Source organism: Brassica napus, chromosome C3, assembly GCF_020379485.1.
Source record: "Brassica napus cultivar Da-Ae chromosome C3, Da-Ae, whole genome shotgun sequence".
In the NCBI taxonomy this organism is placed as follows: domain Eukaryota; kingdom Viridiplantae; phylum Streptophyta; class Magnoliopsida; order Brassicales; family Brassicaceae; genus Brassica; species Brassica napus.
Window position 1 is genome coordinate 74,023,437 of NC_063446.1, and position 21,309 is coordinate 74,044,745.

Genomic DNA, 21,309 nt, shown 5'->3' on the forward strand with positions numbered 1-21,309 from the left:
CCTTTACTAAATCGTTTACATCCCCTAAAATCTCAGGACCTGCTCTGTTCAGCTTGAGAGAATGCTATGCCCTACTTTGTCAAAGACTTGCTGTTTGCGAGAAAATACAATGCCACCGCAGAAAAAAGAGCAGCCAAGTACGAGCAACATGTTAGACAGAATGGAGCCGAGCAGCGTCAGTTGTACAAGGCGTATCATTCCATTTTTAAGAGCTATAATGGATATAATCAGCTCTGTCACGTTTCCGAATGTAGCGTTTAAGAGGCCTCCAACTGGTGTGAAAAGTGTCATAGCTCGTCAGAAAACAATATTAGGAGAAAAAGGACGCAAGAAACAAATTCACATGTTATATATTACCAGTTGGACCTGTGTAACAAGCCAATTGCCTGTAAGAAAAAATTAGACGGTTAACTGTTGATGATACATGGTAATTTAATGGTTACGTACAAGTGAGAGCTAGCAAGTACTTACTCTGTAGCATATCCAAGACGTTCAGCTAATGGTGCGATTCCTAATAAGCTCAGTAAGAAAAACCATCCCTAACCCACAGAGAGAGAATGATCATTTCTTCAGACGACTTATAGAGACTACAAATGCTTGCTAAGTGCTAACCTTGTTATCTGTCAAGTAGTGGACTAGTATTGCTAGAGGACCAAAAGGCAACAAAAGATTGAGTTTATTGGACAAAATCACGATCTTGAAGCTCTGGATCACGGTGTTCTTTGTTGTTTTGACTGGAAGGGATCCTCCTTGCTCCAGCGAGAAAACTGCCTTTCTTTGTGGGGAATTTGTCTCTACTCTGAAAAGTCTTCTGTGCTCAGCTTCATCATCGAACTCCATCTGTTTACATTAGTAATATTTTCATTTATTAAGCTGTTAATGTAGAGCCAAAACAATTAAGACAAGACTTGATCGTGAACTCTTAACTTACAATAACTCAAGAAAGAAACCCAAAACTACATGAATGATGTCTATGTCAAAAGGAACATATATCTATATATAGTTTTTGTGATCTCAATGATCATTGATTGGTGTAAAATCCAGTCATTGTTCACCTTATTGTGGTTTCTTATTATTATTTTTTTTTTCTAATTAAAAAAAAAAAATTTAAAGTGCACTAATCGCGGATCACCACGTGTCGTTGGGGTCAGTGAACAGTGCAAAAAACCAACAACAAACGATCCTTATCTCAGGCCTTTTGTTACTGGTTTTTGTGTTTTCTGCGGGGCCCAAGGATTGAAAACCCCTTTTGTAAGGTGCGTTGTTGTTGATGTTCTTAATTATTCCCAGAGAGTATATGGAATGTGACCCATTAACAAGCACGGGGAAGAAGATACAAAAAATTAAAATGGTCTATTATGGACAAAGATCAACAACTCAGGTATTAAAGTATGAAGGTTTCTATTGTACGAGTCTTGTTTTTTTTTTCCACTTTAAAAGTGCGACACTGAAGCACGCGTGAGTATCTCACCCATCTTTACACTCTAACACAGCTAAGGGTTTTGCATATCTCGACCCGATACTGCTTTTTGTCGATTCCACATAGTATTCAGAAAAAGCCACGTGGAACTCATCTTAAAAGAGATATAATGATTGAACAAAACCATCCATGAAACAATGTCTTTAAGGGGCAACAAAAACGTAAGATGGGGGCAACTTTCAAAATTGTTGAAATAACTCCAGAAGCTCTCAAAATGTAAATGTAATATACTAATATTTCTTATACATACCAACGCAAACATGGAAAATCTGGATTGAGGATACTATAGAGGAGAAATGATAAAATTTAGAAGCTAAAGAAGAGAAAACAAAGACAACAGAGTGTAAGAGAATTGTCTGACTACCAGCTAATCTTTAATGGTGAACATAGCACCTGCATGCTCTGCCGCATCTTTATCGAGACTCGAGCACATGTCACAGATTGTAAAACAAAAACAAAAACATAAGTCAAACTCGTAAACTCCGCATTGCAAATGTTATCGTATTCACTGGTTTCTAGTCAATCTTTGACAATAACCGTGACCGTCTACAGAAAAGACTGGTATAGTCACATTATAATGTGGTACTGATCATATAGCATAAACAGGTAAAGTGAATATTGCAACATCTTCATAAGAAAACACACACACACACACACACACACACACACACACTAAAAAACAGATAGCCGGAAAGAAGAGAGACTCAATTACAAAACTCTCTTTGCCCAACCCTTTTTATTAGAGACAGCTGATACAGGATAGCATAAAAACGAATACGTTACAATATGAATCGATACAGTAAAACCAATAAATTAATGAGAGAGCGAGCTTGCTCTTGTCTACGAATACCGATCCTACCAAGTCAAAGCTGGATGACCACGTCCCAAAGATACAGTTCCTTCTCCGGTACTCCTAATGTAAATGTTACCAAACCGGATTCCCCATCACACCGGTACTCCACATCCTCAGAGTCCACCGTAACACTCCGTGGTCGTCCAACAGACGAGTATACCCCAACCAAACCACTTCCTCTTAGTTTCATCTTTACCACACAATTAGTCCCATCATCATCGCATCTTAAACTCACAATAGCTCCTCCAGAATTAAACATCTCTATTAGCCCCACCGGAGCAAACTTGGTTCCATCAGAATATTCTTTCACCGGAACCACAGTAAAAACTTCGTACTCACGTGACTTCAACGTGATTGGTAAAGATGTATCTTTGGGGAGATACACTAATTCACCTGGTAACGCAAACCAAAAAATGTGAATTGTTTGACAAAAAAGAAAGAACAATCAGAGAATTTAAGACTGATTGTTGAGTTTGGTGTTACCTCTGAGATGGGAATAGACGACGGAGTCACCTGTCCATTCAGAGGCTGCTACTTTATGAAGGTAATGAACATCATTGGCTCGGACATAACCAGAAATGGTCCCAGGTTGTTGGTCATGGATCATGTATCTCTTCTCCTTCTTACACCACCCGGCTCCTTGGCAGTTGAACACTCCAATAACTCCCGTGAATTCGTTTAGGTTCCATATTTTCATAAGACTAGCCAAAGTCATCAACAACAACAACAACTGCTGTTAATATACTATTCACTTCTATTGAATCTTTCTTCACTGGAAAAGGAGGGAAATTAGATATACTTACCTTTTATTGTCTCTGACTGGATCACTGAAGAAGCAATCACTGGTTGGTCTTCCTGGAAGCTTTGCCCTGAGGATGGAACCGTCTGGAAGGACTAGCTTCCTTAAGAGGTTGAAGTCATGTTGTCCCGGTTTGTCGCTGTTAACAAAGTTTGAGTTTACTTGCAGCCTATATTACCATATGGTATTTTGTTACTGAATCTTATGATTTACCTGACATAAATGGCACATCCACCAACCGCTCGAGCTGCAGCATGATATTCAGCCATCGGATGCAAACTCTGCAATGAGTCACCAATAGATTCACATTTATCATCATCTCACAAAGTTGGAAAGCACATTATAAATGATAAATGTTGTTGTACAAATTAAACGTACATGGAACATGTCCCAATCCGGCTGCATAAACTCGCCAAGGAAAAGTGTGTTATATGCAACAGAAGCAATGTGGATGGTGTGCGAGGCAGGATCTCTAGGCCAGAAATCGTCTGATGCCCTTATAACAGCCGTCTTTTTTGCGCTGAATATCATCATTACATAAAGAAACAAATCACATTGAATTGAGATGATTCTAGAGAAAATAACTTCACAGGTCTAGATTTTTTTTTTTTTTTAACCTGTAGAGACCATCCGTGTTATGGCTCATGCAAGATATAATACCATTGTCAGGGAAGTTTCTTGAAATGGAAGCTTCCAAAGCATGGTGATACTTCTTTGCTAGTTTGACACGACCGCCATGTCCAGCTCCAAGAGTTTCCAGAATGTTTTGGACGTCGACTTTGACACCGTCGATCCCAACGGAAGCAAGGTAGGAGTGAAGGTCGTTGTAGAAGGTAAAGACTTTCTCAGGGTTCACCAAACCGAGTCCATTCTTAGTAATGCTTTCTAGAGATTCACAGCTCTGGTTGGACATAACTCCTGGTGAAGAAACTGGATAGGAGACCTTTGATTCGTAATGCTCCATACCGGAAACGCCAGGTTTGACTCCTCCCCAGTACCCTGTTAACGCATGCCAAACGTAAACATACTTGAGCGAGTTGTTACTCTTAATGTCTGTGATAACATGTCTAAGACTCAATGCAGGGTCCTCCACTCGGTGGCCCTCTCTCCGATCCTTCTGAAACTTGTAATTCTCCTTGATGTGTGTTAATCTGTTGGCGAAACTGAAGAAGCAAAGATAAAGAGTAGCTATTATTAGCACCAGACGAAATATAGAACCGATACAAATCAAGTATAGTCTTGAAAATAGAGCTTACTTGGCAGCATTATCAGCGTTAAATTCAACACCGGTCTCATCCATGCCAACAGATTGCCATCCATCATCAATAATGACAAATTTTGGGGGAATCCCACCGGCTTCAAGGCTGCAGAGAAATGTTGCAGGTTTAGTCAAAAAGAGAATAAAAAAGATGCATGTGTGGTTTTGAGTAAGAAAGACTCATGAGTACCTTTGAAGACCTTGCTTGACGTCACTAGCTGTGACATTGGTGTAGAAGGCATCCCAAGTGCACCAACCGAACCAGTTCAACATATCTGGCATCTGCACAGCAACCAAAACAGGGGAATGAGATTCTTCACGGTAATTAAATCTGAGAAAATTGATGTAGAGACAGACGGGTTTCCTTACTTTCTTTCTCTCGCGGTGTGAAAATGTCTGAAGATGATGTTCAACAGCCCTGCATAAATCATTGAAAGACAGAGAGATTCTTCTTAACACAAAAATTCTCGATACAAAAGAGAAATGAAGAATCTTTAGTAAGTAAAGAAAAGGTTACAGACTTGACAGCTTTGGTGATGACATCAAAAGGGTCAGACCCAGCAGCCACAAAAACCAAATGATCCCCCTTGAATTGGTCAACGGTAGGATCACCTAACCATACAAACACACAGAGATACTCTAAGCAAAGTTACCAAGTCAAAAATCTAGCACTGTGGAACACATACATACCGCTTTCAAGACAAATCTCAAGCTCATTCGATTGGTTGCCTTGAAGAACAGCTCGAAAATCTCCTTCGAGGATGGGCAAGAACACAACGTAGGAGGCAGGCTGATGTCCTTCCAAATCAGAGCCACCGTTAGCTTCTACGATTAGAAACTGAGTCTCGAAAGGAATCTCTTTCCCGTGAGTCCCCATTCTCTGCGTCATCCACCATAGTTTGAATCGGAACACACACATAAACCTCAAGTCTCTGCCCAAACAAAAATCCAAACTCTATAAATGAAACGGATTCTCAAAATGTGAAGTTTCATTGATTAGCACAATGCTGACAATTTAATTAAGTGAGAGATACAAAGAGAGACAAGAGTACTCGAGTTTCCCTAAGGGGAAGACACGGTGGCTTCCGGTTTGATCCGACGATACGCCGATGAAAGCTCCGTCCATCAACGAGTTCCCTGAAGCAGGAGTGACCACAACATTCTCCGGCACGCCGCAAAGAACACGGTGTCCTAACACCACCAAGTCCGAGTTGATGACGCTGATTCCGGCACCAACCGTCATTGTTGCTTCAACCGGATAAAAGATGAAAAATAATGAAACCTCACGATGAACAAGAGAAGCGTAAACAATGAGTTTATTTATAGAACGTAATTGATGACGTGTCCCCCATCAGCTTAATAATTTTTTATTGTTTTATTTACCACGTTTTTTTTTTACTACTCAGACGTCATAACTTTATTTACCCATCCTGAAAATGCGAAGAAAAAAACAAAAAAAAAGTAAGATATGCATCTTTATCTTGGTACATTAAACTATAAATATGAAAATGCTAATTGGTTTCGATTTTCTTGAAGAACAGATACGCGTATAATTACGTGGAATTGCATGGCATAAACCTAAAACATCATACCCTCTTTTTTCAACCATCTGAATTAACATGTTTTATTTAAGGAAGAAATGATAATCATATAGCTTACGTATACGTAAATGTTATTACCCCCGTATTATTCCATGATTCGGATATGATTGCTGACTGTGTAATCCGTGTTGAAAACGATGTTTACTGTTGTCTGTTTGACAATTACATCTTTGGGAAAATTAAAAAGGAAGAACAATGACTCATATTAGAGCAAGAGCATACTGAACCTCCTTTGCAGTTCATCTTTTTAATTTTTTTATTATTATTATTATTATTTTTTTTTTTGATTTAGAAAAAAAAAAATTAGACTAACCGCGGACCGGCTCGTGCCATGGGGTCTGCGCTACAGTGATGAACTTTAGGAGAGAGGGGTTCACGCGGAAGAAGCAGGACGAACCAAAGTCATCGGTTATACTTATTTTAAATTTTTTTTTTGTAAAACGTGCGACCCCCTGTGAACCCCCGCTGCTCATGCCCTTACTAGTAGATTTAAATAATGAAAATATCTACTTGTGTTGTCAGTTATTATTAATAGAGCGGCGTAGATCTAAAAGAGCAGACTGGGACCATCACATGCACGGCCATTGGACGGTTGTTATAAGAATAAGGTCACACATCTATTACCAATGCGACAGTAACCAACCGATATGGATCCTTGTGTCGGGTAAATAACTTCAAGACAAAGAAAGACTAGATTCATTTTTCTTTTTGATATGTGTAGTGAGTGTGTGGTCACGCTATATATTTTCTTATTTGATAGTAGATACTTGTTCATGCATCTTCTTCTGATAAAGCATTATCCAGAGAGAATATATATGTTCAATAAATGAAAGTATTATCAGAATCTAACCCAAGAAAAGGTTAATCATCCAATCTTTGATTAACTGTCAGTTTACTTTGTAAGTTGCACTTGCACTTTATTCTAAAGAAAACGAAGGCATGAGGGTTACTTATGATTTTAGCATATATATATAGTCCGTATGAATGCGTATGTATAAATCATGAACAATGTAATAATTAATTTGAAGATCATTGTCACCTGAATCATCGTCTACTGCATATCTGAGACGATGTAATCTTTCATCTTTAACACAAACGCAGTAAAGCAAATTAAACGCATAAACTATGAAACTCGTTATCTATAAGCCATATAAACACACAACCATAACTATAATCTATGAAACCGAAGCAAATTGCGCAGGAACAGTTACAGATCCCTAAAGTCATAGTCTTTCATCTTTAACCCACAAACGTAATAATATGATACACATACCAAATTAAAGGATAAATTCTGAAACTCATTAACGGGCAAGTAGCAAACAAACGATGAGGAACATATTACAAGAACAAAAGCATAAGATAAGTACCCACACAAGCAGTAGAAGGGAAGCTAAGCAAATCAATCATCAGCACCATCACTCTTCCCAGCACCAAAAGGGTCATGATTCGGACCCAACTCTTCTCCCATATGACGCTGCACAAGCCTCGACAAATCAGACATCACCTTAGCCTCGCGCTTAGCCTTCTCCTCGTAGTTAAACATCGCCAACGCACGTTTGTCTTCAGCACTGTAAACCTGGTTCTCCTTCCTGATACGAATAGCATTCATCCTCTGATGCCTACTCCCACTCATCACATACCCAAGATCCTCAAACCTCTGAATCTCATCAGCGTTAAGACCCACTTCTCCTCTACGTGGGATACGTTTCCCTTGCTGAACGTACTGAGCTATAGCGTCTCCTTCACCGGGTCGTAAAGCACCACCGTAGCTGATGTGTCCTTCAGCTTTAGGTAACGGCATTGGACCCACCTCAGCTTCTTCTTCTTCATCTTCTGGTAAAGCTTTCTTCTTCGATTCAATAATCATCTTCATCTCCTCTTCGTCAAGCTCAGGCTCCTTCACCGCTTCTTCCAACTTCCCCTTCGAATCAGTGTCCCTCTTGCTCTTTGATTTGCTACGTTCTTCCCCAGAAGAAGAAGAAGCGCTAATCTCAGATTCATCATCAGAATCACTGTATCTCCTCTTCCTCCTATGTCCTCTCCTCTTCCTACTACTCTTCTTCTTCTCCTTCCTCCTCCTATCTTCCTCATCCGAATCATCACTCTCGCTATCTTCAGATTCGCTATCACTATATCGTCTACGCTTGCTCCTAGAGCTCTTACTCTTCCTCTTCTTCCTAGATCTATCAGACTCAGATTCCGACTTACCAGACTCAGATTTCGGATCTTCCTCATCCTTCTCCGGAACCTCCTCGTCGGCGGCGTTCTCGTCAGACTCCACCTCGTTCGGATCTCTAGGCGGACTCGGCGTGTTCCTCCAAATACAGTGCTTACCAGATTTCCTCATCTTGAGGCGTTTAAGCCTCCGGTGCTCCTCGTGACTCAATCCTTTCAGCTCTTCGTCGGAGTCTGAACCGGATCTCCTCCCTCTACGGTGGTCTCGGTCTAGGTATCCTTGATCTCTCCCGAACCTCCTTGGAAGCGAGTTCATCGTCATTCTCAATCCCTAAAATTTCAATCCACACGACGACGAAGACGAACCGTATCTATTTAGGATTTGAGTTCAATATATATGTGTACATTAAGGCCCATCATAAAAGCCCAATTAAAAGAACATTACTATAAGTATATCTCTTATCAAATTTGTTTAATTTTAAACTATTAAAATAAATTTTAAAAAATCACAATAACCATATTATAAAAATTTAGATTTTTCTGTATATGTTATATTTTGAATTTTAAAAAACGACTATAAATTAACTGTTAAAAGTCTTGCATTCAAATTTTGCGGTCCATGGTTTAAAATTTTTATTATGACAAAATACAAATGATTACAAAATCATATAATTAAAAGTCTAATTTAATTAATCATTAAGATTTAAAAAATATATATATATATATATATATATATGTATATATATCATTCTAAATTAAACTATAAACCATATTGAATAAATAAATATTTTAGTTTCAAAATTTACTTTGAATAATTTTTTTTGATAAAAGTTTTGAACTAACATTGATAATTTTTTTAAAATTATAAATTACTAAAATTATTAATCCCACAATGAATTTTTTTTTATCAGTAATTTAAAGTTTTTATTATTAAGGATACACATGATCAAAAAAACATATGAATTGAAAGAATCATTTAATAGAAATTAATATTAGAAATATACTATGTGTGTTAATAACATTTAAATTTTATTACATATGCTATCAAATTTAAAAAAAAAAAATTATTTGGATTAATAAATTTGATTTATACGTTCGCACCAATTTAATTATATACGTAATAGTTACTGACTTTTAATTATTCAGTATATATTTATTATTAAAAACATATAATACATAGAACAAATTTTATATATAATGTTTATCAATCAAGTTACATGTTCACTGTAATCCTAGTCGTTCCAATTAGACATAATAGTATAACATAATCGTCCTACTCGTTCCAAATACATATAGAGTAATACTAAATAATCCTAGTCATCCCAATTATACATAGTAGTCATATGATTATTCTAAGACAAAATCTCTTATAAAGCATTTTAAAATTACACATAATGTAATCCGGAGACTAGTTGTTGTGACTTTGGTATAGTAGTGTCTTACTATTCACACACTAACCAGTATTAGGAAAATTTTGTGGAAATGATAAATTTTCTATCAATTATAGGAATTTATAAACTTGTACGTCTAGTTCGCTATATATAAATACAAATATGAGCATAACAACAATAATTATATGAACTACATCTACTAAAAATATATAATATTAGTAAAAATATGAGTTTTTTTTTTTTTTTATAACTATGCATAATACATAGTACAATGTAATCTTACTCGTTAATGACCCAAACACGAATTGTTATAGTATATTTGTAAACCCTTAATTCCATTTTTTATTTTCGTCAAGTCGTAGTCTGATAAAATCCAAATAAATTTCACTAGAAATAATTTGGGGAAAAGATAATCTCGTCGTCGCCCTAGGGATCAAGATGTCGCCTCCTCCGAGCTGGTTCATGGAGAATCAAGGGGAAGTTTATGAAGGTCGGCGTAGAGGATCGGAATCGGACGAAGAGCTGAAGGGGCTGAGCTACCAGGAGTACCGGAGGCTCAAACGGATCAAGATGAGGAACACTGGTAGGTTCTGCATCTGGAACAACACGCCGAGTCCACCGAGAGATCCGAACGAGGATGAGAACGCCGATGATGATGATGATGATAACCTGACGAAAGCGAAAGGCGAATCTGATTCTGGTAAGTCGCAATCTGAAACTGATCGATCTAGGAAGCGTAGAGGGATGAGATCTTATGATAGCGATAGCGAATCTGTAGAGAGTGAGAGTGATTCTGATAAGGAAGATAGGAGACAACGTAGAAGGAAGATTAAGAGTAAGAGGTCTAGGAGATCTTATGATAGCGATGGTGAATCTGAAGAGAGTGAGGAAGATAGGAAGAAAAGCACAAGTATTAGGAAGAAGAGAAGATACAGTGATTCTGATGAGAGCAGCGATGCATCTGAGATTAGTGCTTCCTCGTCTGGTGATGAACAACACACCAAGTCAAAGATCAACAGGCGGAAGAAGCTCTCAGGCGATGGTTCCGACGAGGGACGAAGAAGTAAGAAGAAGAAAAGAAGCAGAAGTAGTAGAAAGAGGCCAGGACATAGGAGGAAGAGCAGCGACATTAGTGCTTCTGGGGAAGAACGTAGCAAGTCAAAGAGCAGGAGGCGTAAGAAGCTGTCAGGCGATGGTTCTGACACTGATCTGAAGGCGAAACTTGAAGAAAAGGTGAAGGATACTGAGCTTGACGAAGAGGAGTTGAAGAAGTTCAAAGAGATGGTTAATGAATCAAAGAAGAAATCTTTAGCTCCTGAAGATGATGAAGAAGAAGCTGAGGTAGGTCCAATGCCGCTACCTAAATCTGAAGGACACATCAGTTACGGTGGTGCGTTAAGACCCGGTGAAGGAGACGCTATAGCACAGTACGTTCAGCAAGGGAAGCGTATCCCACGAAGAGGAGAAGTGGGTCTTAACGCTGATGAGATTCAGAGGTTTGAGGATCTTGGGTATGTCATGAGTGGGAGTAGGCATCAAAGGATGAATGCTATTCGTATCAGGAAGGAGAACCAGGTTTACAGTGCTGAAGACAAACGTGCGTTGGCTATGTTTAACTATGAGGAGAAGGCCAAGCGTGAGGCTAAGGTGATGTCTGATCTTTCGAGGCTGGTGCAGCGCCATATGGGAGAGGAGTTGGGTCCGAATCATGACCCTTTTGGTGCTGGAAAGGCTGATGGAGCTGACGACTGAATGTGTACTTATCTTACGCTATCTTTCTTGTAGACTGCTCCTTATTGCATCATAGTTACATTATTGCGTTTTTGGGTTAGAGATGAAAGATATAGACTTTAAGGATCTGCAACTGTTCCTGCTCTATTTGCTTCAGCTTCATTGATTATAGATTATGGTTTGTGTGTGTTGAAGATGAAAGATTTGGACTTTTTGGGATCTGCAGCTACTTATGTGCAATTTGCTTCAGCTTTCGTTGACTATGATTGTGTGTTTATATTATGACTTTAGACTTTAGGGAATTGCTTGTGTAACGTTTTATATGATTGTGTTTCTGTTTCTGTTTCGTTAGCTCTCTGTCATTTAATGATTCTGAATGTGAAGCTTTATGGCTTTGTAACAGGGACATACAGAAGCTGCTGCTCCGCTCTGCTTTTGATGCTTCATCCTACTTCTTTGTCTCTCAGCTATCTTTGGTTATGTTTTTTTGTTACCCCGTGACAAAATATTGTCTATAAGCTGCGTGAAGCTTTTCTACAAACGTATGTTTCTTCATCGTCTTTGCGTGTAGTTTGTGACCGTGTTGTAGAGACGACGTTTTGCTATCTTGTTTTGGGTTTTAATATTGTTCTTGTTTTAGTAGCTTTTGTCTTAAAGATCTTTTGCTTTGTATTCATAACTTTTCAGAAAGTACGTTTTCTAAAGCACAAAGTTGGATTCAAATCCTAAGACATGAAAGTAGATGATGATTACGTGGAGTATGTTCCAGTGGCGAAGCGTAGAGCAATGCAAGAGCGGAAGGGAAAGGTGATGGAGGACAAGGAGAAGCTCGCACCTAGCTTACTCGTTAAAGCAACTCAGCAGCATGTCACGGCCCGGTTTAACCCAAAACGTCCATGAAGACAACCAAAGATCGGGTCGGGCCAAAGGTGAATCAAGCCCACTCCACTAAGTATTTTCTTAAGCTTTAAGTCTTTTGTAAAATATCTTAGGAATGGAGAAGTGTAGAGAAGTGTAGAGAAGTGTAGAAAAGTGTAGAAGGTTGTGGAACACTTGAGAAGAAGTTTCACAACCGTTAGATCGGTTTGATCTGAGCCGTTCGTTGAAGAAGAGAAAGTGTATATAAAGGGGATCACCCCTCACTTGTAAAGACACCAAGTTTTAATAAGAAAACACTTCTACAAACTCTCTCTCTCTAAAAATCGTCTATACTCTCTCTAAGTGCTGAGCGAGTTGTCCGAAAGGCTGACTTAGCAAACCACAAGGGTGAAAGTTGCTAAGGCCGCACGTCCTGATTGCTGCGAAGAAATCAGTCCGTGACAGTTGGTATCAGAGCAGAGGTACGATCCAGAAAAGGGGAGACTCTGGCCGAGTGGAGAAAATGGCTAAGGGAGATAAACAAAGAGAAGGGAGCTCACAGTCCGGCGTGGAGGAGCGTGGAAGGGAGTCCACGGCCACACGTGCTGGTACCCAGCGGGAAAAGAGTGTTTCTCGTGAGGCTCTGGGTGTGGCTGTGGGCGAGATGGGTGAGAAGCTCGAGAGGGTCGAGCATACCGTCACTGAGCTGGAGAGTGTTGTGTTCGGTGGGCTTGAGGAAGTCAAGCAAAATGCTGCCGACTTGGACTCTCGGTTCATTCGGCTCGAGGAGCTGGTGACGGGATCCATGCAGGCTTTGCGTGATGACATCGAGGGGATGAAGGCACGCTTTACTGCGATGGAGGAAGACATCACGCTGGTCAAGAGGGCAAGCGCAAACGCTGAAGCCGTTGGCGGAACCAATTTTGGTAAGGTTGAACTTCCGAAACCAAACCGGTTCAACGGTGTGCGGGACGCCAAGGAGGTCGAGAATTTCCTTTGGCAGATGGAGATATACTTCGACAATCTCAACGTGGTGGCTGAGAATGCGAAGGTGAAGGCTGCGACGTCCTACCTGTCGGACACAGCCATGCTATGGTGGCGAAGGAAACATTCCGAGATCGAGCAAGGAACATGCCGGATCGATACTTGGGATGATTTCAAGAAAGAGTTGAAGCGGCAGTTCTACCCGGAGAATGTCGTATATGAGGCTCGCAAGAAGTTGAGGGAACTTCGACAGCGTGGCTCGATCCGGGACTATGTGAAGGAATTCACAACGCTCATGCTCCAGATTCCGAACATGACCGCGGAGGATCTTGTGTTCTACTTCACTGATGGACTGCAATCTTGGGCCAAGCAAGAGTTGCAGCGTCGGGGAGTCAAGACGGTGGACGAAGCCATCGCGGTGGCCGAGTCACTAGTTGACTTCCGCACCTCTGGTCCGTCCGAGTCCTCGAAAAAGAAGGAGCAGGTCGTGGCCAAAGGTGGGGGAGCAAAACGGGATACTGCCCGACCATCCAACTCAAGGAGTTTTGAGAAGGGTGCTCGTCGGGAAGACTTCGAGGCAAGGAAAAAGTCCTTCGTTCCGAAGGGAGGATGCTTTGTGTGCAAGGGGCCACATGCAATGAAGGACTGCCCGAAGATGGGGTCGTTATCGGCTATCATGGAGTGTCGGGACACCGAGACTCCAGCAGAGGAACCAGGGAAGATGGGGTCGTTGCAACTTCTCAACGCCCTGAAGTCTAACCCGGTAGTGAAGCCGACGGGTAAAGGGCTCATGTACGTTGAAGCTCGGATCAACGATAAGCCGACCCGAGTGATGGTGGACACGGGCGCCACTCACAACTTCATGGCGATAGACGAAGCCGTGAGACTTGGGGTCAGGTGGTCCAAGAAGGATGGTTGGATGAAGACGGTGAACGCAAAGGCTCAACCCGTCAATGGGGTAGCTCGAGGGGTCGGGATGAAGCTGGGAAGCTGGAGCGGCCTGGTGAACTTTTCAGTCATTCCCATGGATGACTTCAAAGTAGTCTTGGGTATGGACTTCATGAGACGAGTCTCAGCCATACCCATGCCTGCGTTGAGCTCGGTATGCATCCTCGAGAAGGGATCACCGTGCATGATTCCGGCCTTAGAAGAGAAAACCGAGGAGACGAGGCAACTATCGGCGATGCAGCTCACCAAGGGGGTGAAAAAGGGTGAACCCACGTTTTTGGCCATGATGAAGGTGGAGGATGAGCCCAATAACGTTGAGGACATCCCTCAAGTCATCAGAACCGTCCTTGAGGAGAACAAGGACGTTATGCCGGCAAAGTTGCCAGAGAAGCTACCACCGAGGAGGGCGGTGGACCACCAGATCGAGTTGGAGCCAGGAGCCAAACCACCATCTATGGCGCCTTATAGAATGGCTCCATCCGAACTGGAAGAGTTACGGAAACAACTCGATGAGTTATTATCGACGGGGAAGCTGAGACCGTCGAAGGCACCTTATGGGGCCCCGGTTCTGTTCCAAAAGAAGCATGATGGCTCATTGAGGATGTGCGTGGACTACCGGGCCCTTAACAAGGTAACGATCAAGAACCGTTATCCCATTCCGCTGATTGCTGATCTATTCGATAGGCTTGGTGGGGCAAAAGTCTATACGAAGATGGACTTGCAGAAGGGTTACTACCAAGTCCGGATAGCGGAAGGGGACGAGCAGAAGACTGCGTGCATAACACGGTATGGGTCGTTCGAGTGGCTGGTAATGCCATTCGGTCTTACGAACGCCCCCGCCACATTCTGCACCCTGATGAACCAGATCCTACAGCCCTACTTGGATCGGTTCGTGGTGGCGTACTTGGACGATATCGTTATCTACAGCAACTCGATGGAGGAGCATGTGGAGCACTTGCAGACCGTATTTCGTGTTCTCCGCGAGAACGAGTTGTTTGTGAAGCGAGAGAAGTGTACTTTCGCCACCGAAGAAGTTCAGTTCCTTGGCCATGTTATCGGCCATGGAAAGCTGAAGATGGATGAACCGAAGGTCAAAGCAATTATGGAGTGGGAGGCCCCGACCAAGGTAACGGAGTTGCGATCTTTCCTTGGTCTGGTCAACTACTATCGTCGGTTCATCGAGGGGTATTCAAGAAAGGCGGCACCACTGACGGACCTTCTCAAGAAAGGGAAGACATGGGACTGGTCCGAACCGTGCCAAGAAGCCTTCGAGGGACTAAAGACCGCAGTAAGCCAAGAACCTGTCCTTGCCTTACCTGACTTCAGCCTCCCTTTCGAGTTACACACGGATGCCTCCGACTTTGCCATCGGGGGAGTGCTGATGCAAAATGGACATCCAATTGCCTTTGAAAGCCGTAAGCTTAATGAGACTGAACGGCGGTACACGGTTCAAGAGAAAGAGATGACTGCGATAGTCCACTGTATGCGAGTTTGGAGACACTATCTTCTTGGGGCACATTTCTCGGTCAAGACGGACAACGTGGCGACGAGTTACTTCCAGACCCAGAAGAAGTTGTCCCCAAAACAAGCAAGATGGCAAGACTTCCTGGCTGAGTTCGATTACACTTTGGAGTACAAGCCAGGAAAGGTGAATGTGGTGGCCGATGCACTAAGTCGGAAGGCGGAGCTGGCAGTGATGAGCCAAGTCGAGGGGACCATTATGGCTCGAATCCGAGAGGGGCTGGAACGTGATCCAGTCGCTAGGGAGCTGGTGAAGCTATCCAACGAGGGGAAGGTGCATCGATTTTGGGTAGAAGATGGGTTACTCTACACCAAAGGTCGAAGGCTTTATGTGCCTAAGTGGGAAAGTCTTCGACGAGATATCATTCGGGAGTGCCACGATACGCGATGGGCGGGCCATCCGGGACAGAAAAGAACGATGGCACTTGTCGAAGCTGGGTACTATTGGCCACGGATGAGGGATACCGTGGAGCTTTATGTGAAAACTTGTCTAGTCTGCCAACAAGACAAGTCGGAGAACAAGCAGCCCGCGGGATTGTTACAGCCACTACCCATCCCGGAGCGACCATGGGACTCGGTCTCGCTTGATTTCATCAGTGCGTTACCTAAGTCCGAAGGGTTTGGATCCATCCTGGTGATTGTGGATCGATTCTCTAAATATGGGACGTTTGTGGCTTGTGATCGGGACTGCACTGCGGAAGAGGCAGCAAGGGCGTTCTTCAAGAACGTGGTAAAACTTTGGGGACTGCCTCGGAACATTGTAAGCGACCGAGATCCCCGTTTCACTGGGCGCTTATGGACAGAACTGTTTAAAATACTTGGGACGGAACTGAGCTTCTCAACAAGCTTTCACCCGCAATCTGATGGGCAAACCGAAAGGGTGAATGCCCTACTTGAAAGTTATCTCCGTCACTTTGTAAGCGCCAACCAACGGGACTGGGCGAAGTTGCTGGACATAGCTCAGTTCTCTTACAATCTTCAACGCAGTGAGGCGACAGGACGGAGCCCGTTCGAGCTTGCAACGGGACAGCAGCCATTGACTCCGCACACCTTGGCCACGCCAAGGATTGAAGGGAAGAGTCCCGGAGCGTTCATAATGGCTAAACAGTGGGAAGAACATGCTGACCTTGCCCGAGCATGTTTGGAGAAATCCCGTAAACGGATGAAGAAATGGGCAGATGAGAAGAGACGGCCTTCAGAGTACTCATTGGGCGACCTTGTACTTGTTAAATTGCTTCCACAACAGTTCAAGGCATTCCGGAGCCTGCATAAGGGCTTAATCCGGAAGTACGAAGGACCGTTCGAGATAGTTGGGAAGGTGGGAAAGGTTTCCTACCGACTCGACCTACCGGATACACTTAAGATCCATCCGGTCTTTCATGTTAGCATGCTGAAACCGTACCATGCTGATAAGGACGACCAAACCCGAAGGGTTTCGACTCGAGCACCACCTGTGGTGACTAAGTCTTATGACAAGGAGATCGAAGAGGTTCTGGCGTCCAAGGAGGTAAGGAAGCGGGGAGTCCCGAGACAGACCCATTTTCTCATCAAGTGGAAGGGACTTCCAGAGGCAGAAGCAACATGGGAACCGGAAGAAGACTTGTGGCAATTCCGGGAAATGCTGAAGGCATACACGGTGACGAGGGCGTCACCGGCTTAGGTGGGGGAGGATGTCACGGCCCGGTTTAACCCAAAACGTCCATGAAGACAACCAAAGATCGGGTCGGGCCAAAGGTGAATCAAGCCCACTCCACTAAGTATTTTCTTAAGCTTTAAGTCTTTTGTAAAATATCTTAGGAATGGAGAAGTGTAGAGAAGTGTAGAGAAGTGTAGAAAAGTGTAGAAGGTTGTGGAACACTTGAGAAGAAGTTTCACAACCGTTAGATCGGTTTGATCTGAGCCGTTCGTTGAAGAAGAGAAAGTGTATATAAAGGGGATCACCCCTCACTTGTAAAGACACCAAGTTTTAATAAGAAAACACTTCTACAAACTCTCTCTCTCTAAAAATCGTCTATACTCTCTCTAAGTGCTGAGCGAGTTGTCCGAAAGGCTGACTTAGCAAACCACAAGGGTGAAAGTTGCTAAGGCCGCACGTCCTGATTGCTGCGAAGAAATCAGTCCGTGACAAGCAGCTCAAGAGGAGGAGGAGGAGAGACGTTAGTGCCACGGAGCAAATTATATTACAAGAGAAGGAGATGATGGAGCATTTATCTTGTGATAAGAAGACGCTTATGTCTGTCTGTTCGTGAATTGGCCAAAGGTTGGGAACCACACCCTGGGAGCATCATGTCGAGCAAACAGATTGATTTGACTAGGAAGCAATTTCATATTATAGTTAGTGGCGAAGATATTCCTCCGCCCATCAAGAATTTCAACGATATGAACATTCCGAGAGGTCTTGGCGTTACGCTCAAGGAGAAAGGGATAGTGAAGCCAACTCCGATCCAAGTTCAGGGTCTTCCTGTGATTTTATCAGGAAGAGATATGATCGGGATTGCCTCCACTGGATCTGGAAAGACGTTGGTTTTCGTGCTTCCCATGATCATGATAGCTCTGCAGGAGGAGATGGTGCGTCAAACAAGAAGCAAAGATTGTCACCTCCTCGAGTGCCTGCAGAATACTCTCGTCTCATTCTTATATACGTTTGTAACATGAGAAAATTCATGTGGACACAAGTTGTGTTATTAGCAGCCTTATTACTTAAAGAATCCGGATCTTGTATATGCACTGAGTTCTGGTTAACCCGATAAGTTAGCCGGCCAAGATATGGTAAAACTGCTTGACGTGATTATTGATTAATACTGGTGCACCAAATTTTTAAGCAAGTAGCTCATAGAAGGAGGCTGAAGTTTCTCTTCCATCTCCCACTCCATCAACCAATCCTGGAATGGTGCGTTTTTTCCAAATCTACGACGCACCCTCAAAGTCCATAGACACACCTTGGACGTTAGTGAATCAGATTAATAGTGATTTGAAAATCTTGACACATAGTTTTAATTGAAAAGAAACCAAATAAATACAAGCTATAGCTAGCTCTGTCTTAACTGTTGGACCTAACCTGATGAGCACGTTGCAGCATTACACGACCTTAGTGTTCACTAACCTTTTAATTAAAACTATTTCAACATCTTAAATTTAAATACTTAATGTAACTATACATTTTAACTTAAGATAATTGTAGTCATTTAACTTAAGAAAAGTGTACTTTTCAAAAGAAATAAAACACAATGTATTTTTTAAAAATAAAATCTATTTGCAGAGTATTTTTTTCAAATTTAATCTTGAATACTCAAAAGGTAATGAATAGTCAACACCATATAAAAAAGTAGCTGATGATTAATCTAATCTATAGAAAAAATATATATGCGTGGATGTATAGATCAAACTTTAGTATTGATTTTAATAACTAAGAAAATGAAAAAAAAACTGTATTATTTTAAAAACTAAGAAAACGAAAAATAAAAACTGTATTCTTAAGACGGACAAAAATTTATTTTACATAAAAGTTTTTGTTTGCTAGAAATTTGAAATATTAATAAAGTAGTGTTCTATAAAAAGTAGGGTGGAAGAATTCAAATTGTCATAGTTGGATAGCTGAAAATTAAGTATGAAGGTGGAGATGATTTTAAAGGCGATCGGGGAGATCTGGTCCGTTGATTTTATTCTGACGTGGCGCTCGGATCGTAGCTCACGCAAGGTGGATAAGACCATCAACAATGGTTTGGTTTATTCAACACCCTATTTTTAACAATGTAATCTTTCATCTTTAACACAAATGCAATAAAGCAAATTAAATGCATAAACTATGAAACTCGTTATCTATAAGCCATATAAACACACAACCATAACTATAATCTATGAAACTGAAGCAAATTGCGCAGGAACAGTTGCAGATCCCTAAAGTCAGAGTCTTTCATCTTTAACCCACAAACGTAATAATATGATACACATACCAAATTAAAGGATAAATTCTGAAACTCATTAACGGGCAAGTAGCAAACAAACGATGAGGAACATATTACAAGAACAAAAGCATAAGATAAGTACCCACACAAGCAGTAGAAGGGAAGCTAAGCAAATCAATCATCAGCACCATCAGTCTTCCCAGCACCAAAAGGGTCATGATTCGAACCCAACTCTTCTCCCATATGACGCTGCACAAGCCTCGACAAATCAGACATCACCTTAGCCTCGCGCTTAGCCTTCTCCTCGTAGTTAAACATCGCCAACGCACGTTTGTCTTCGGCACTATAAACCTGGTTCTCTTTCCTGATACGAATAGCATTCATCCTCTGATGCCTACTCCCACTCATCACATACCCAAGATCCTCAAACCTCTGAATCTCATCAGCATTAAGACCCACTTCTCCTCTACGTGGGATACGTTTCCCCTGCTGAACGTACTGAGCTATAGCGTCTCCTTCACCGGGTCGTAAAGCACCACCGTAGCTGATGTGTCCTTCAGCTTTAGGTAACGGCATTGGACCCACCTCAGCTTCTTCTTCTTCATCTTCTGGTAAAGCTTTCTTCTTCGATTCAATAATCATCTTCATCTCCTCTTCGTCAAGCTCAGGCTCCTTCACCGCTTCTTCCAACTTCCCCTTCGAATCAGTGTCCCTCTTGCTCTTTGATTTGCTACGTTCTTCCCCAGAAGAAGAAGAAGCGCTAATCTCAGATTCATCATCAGAATCACTGTATCTCCTCTTCCTCCTATGTCCTCTCCTCTTCCTACTACTCTTCTTCTTCTCCTTCCTCCTCCTATCTTCCTCATCCGAATCATCACTCTCGCTATCTTCAGATTCGCTATCACTATATCGTCTACGCTTGCTCCTAGAGCTCTTACTCTTCCTCTTCTTCCTAGATCTATCAGACTCAGATTCCGACTTACCAGACTCAGATTTCGGATCTTCCTCATCCTTCTCCGGAACCTCCTCGTCGGCGGCGTTCTCGTCGGACTCCACCTCGTTCGGATCTCTAGGCGGACTCGGCGTGTTCCTCCAAATACAGTGCTTACCAGATTTCCTCATCTTGAGGCGTTTAAGCCTCCGGTGCTCCTCGTGACTCAATCCTTTCAGCTCTTCGTCGGAGTCTGAACCGGATCTCCTCCCTCTACGGCGGTCTCGGTCTAGGTATCCTTGATCTCTCCCGAACCTCCTTGGAAGCGAGTTCATCGTCATTCTCAATCCCTAAAATTTCAATCCACACGACGACGAAGACGAACCGTATCTATTTAGGATTTGAGTTCAATATATATGTGTACATTAAGGCCCATCATAAAAGCCCAATTAAAAGAACATTACTATAAGTATATCTCTTATCAAATTTGTTTAATTTTAAACTATTAAAATAAATTTTAAAAAATCACAATAACCATATTATAAAAATTTAGATTTTTCTGTATATGTTATATTTTGAATTTTAAAAAACGACTATAAATTACTAAAACTGTTAAAAGTCTTGCATTCAAATTTTGCGGTCCATGGTTTAAAATTTTTATTATGACAAAATACAAATGATTACAAAATCATATAATTAAAAGTCTAATTTAATTAATCATTAAGATTTAAAATATATATATGTATATATATCATTCTAAATTAAACTATAAACCATATTGAATAAATAAATATTTTAGTTTCAAAATTTACTTTGAATAATTTTTTTTGATAAAAGTTTTGAACTAACATTGATAATTTTTTAAAAATGATAA

The 21,309-nt window shown here is 41.7% G+C and overlaps 4 protein-coding genes across 4 annotated transcripts; 1 reads left to right on the forward strand and 3 right to left on the reverse strand.

Moving 5' to 3' along the window:
* Positions 1-2,188: 2,188 nt before the first annotated feature.
* On the reverse strand, positions 2,189-5,706 carry LOC106418461 (probable galactinol--sucrose galactosyltransferase 1). Its single transcript, XM_013859179.3, has 12 exons — positions 5,443-5,706; positions 5,081-5,322; positions 4,912-5,002; positions 4,760-4,808; positions 4,581-4,672; positions 4,389-4,496; positions 3,750-4,295; positions 3,511-3,652; positions 3,346-3,413; positions 3,137-3,271; positions 2,817-3,034; positions 2,189-2,726 (listed from the first exon to the last, which is right to left on the reverse strand). Exons 1-12 carry the CDS (start codon positions 5,631-5,633, stop codon positions 2,344-2,346), a joined length of 2,265 nt encoding a protein of 754 aa, XP_013714633.2. The 5' UTR covers positions 5,634-5,706; the 3' UTR covers positions 2,189-2,343.
* Positions 5,707-7,142: 1,436 nt separating this feature from the next.
* On the reverse strand, positions 7,143-8,607 carry LOC111214016 (NF-kappa-B-activating protein-like). Its single transcript, XM_022715860.2, has one exon. The coding sequence runs from the start codon at positions 8,486-8,488 to the stop codon at positions 7,391-7,393; it is 1,098 nt and encodes a 365-aa protein (XP_022571581.2). The 5' UTR covers positions 8,489-8,607; the 3' UTR covers positions 7,143-7,390.
* Positions 8,608-9,862: 1,255 nt separating this feature from the next.
* On the forward strand, positions 9,863-11,930 carry LOC125583923 (NF-kappa-B-activating protein-like). The gene is made up of 2 exons (XM_048751502.1): positions 9,863-11,313; positions 11,692-11,930. Exon 1 carries the CDS (start codon positions 9,996-9,998, stop codon positions 11,307-11,309), a length of 1,314 nt encoding a protein of 437 aa, XP_048607459.1. The 5' UTR covers positions 9,863-9,995; the 3' UTR covers positions 11,310-11,313; positions 11,692-11,930.
* A 7,626-nt stretch (positions 11,931-19,556) lies between these two features.
* On the reverse strand, positions 19,557-20,969 carry LOC106439306 (NF-kappa-B-activating protein-like). Its single transcript, XM_048751504.1, has one exon. The coding sequence runs from the start codon at positions 20,774-20,776 to the stop codon at positions 19,679-19,681; it is 1,098 nt and encodes a 365-aa protein (XP_048607461.1). The 5' UTR covers positions 20,777-20,969; the 3' UTR covers positions 19,557-19,678.
* Between the last annotated feature and the right edge of the window lie 340 nt (positions 20,970-21,309).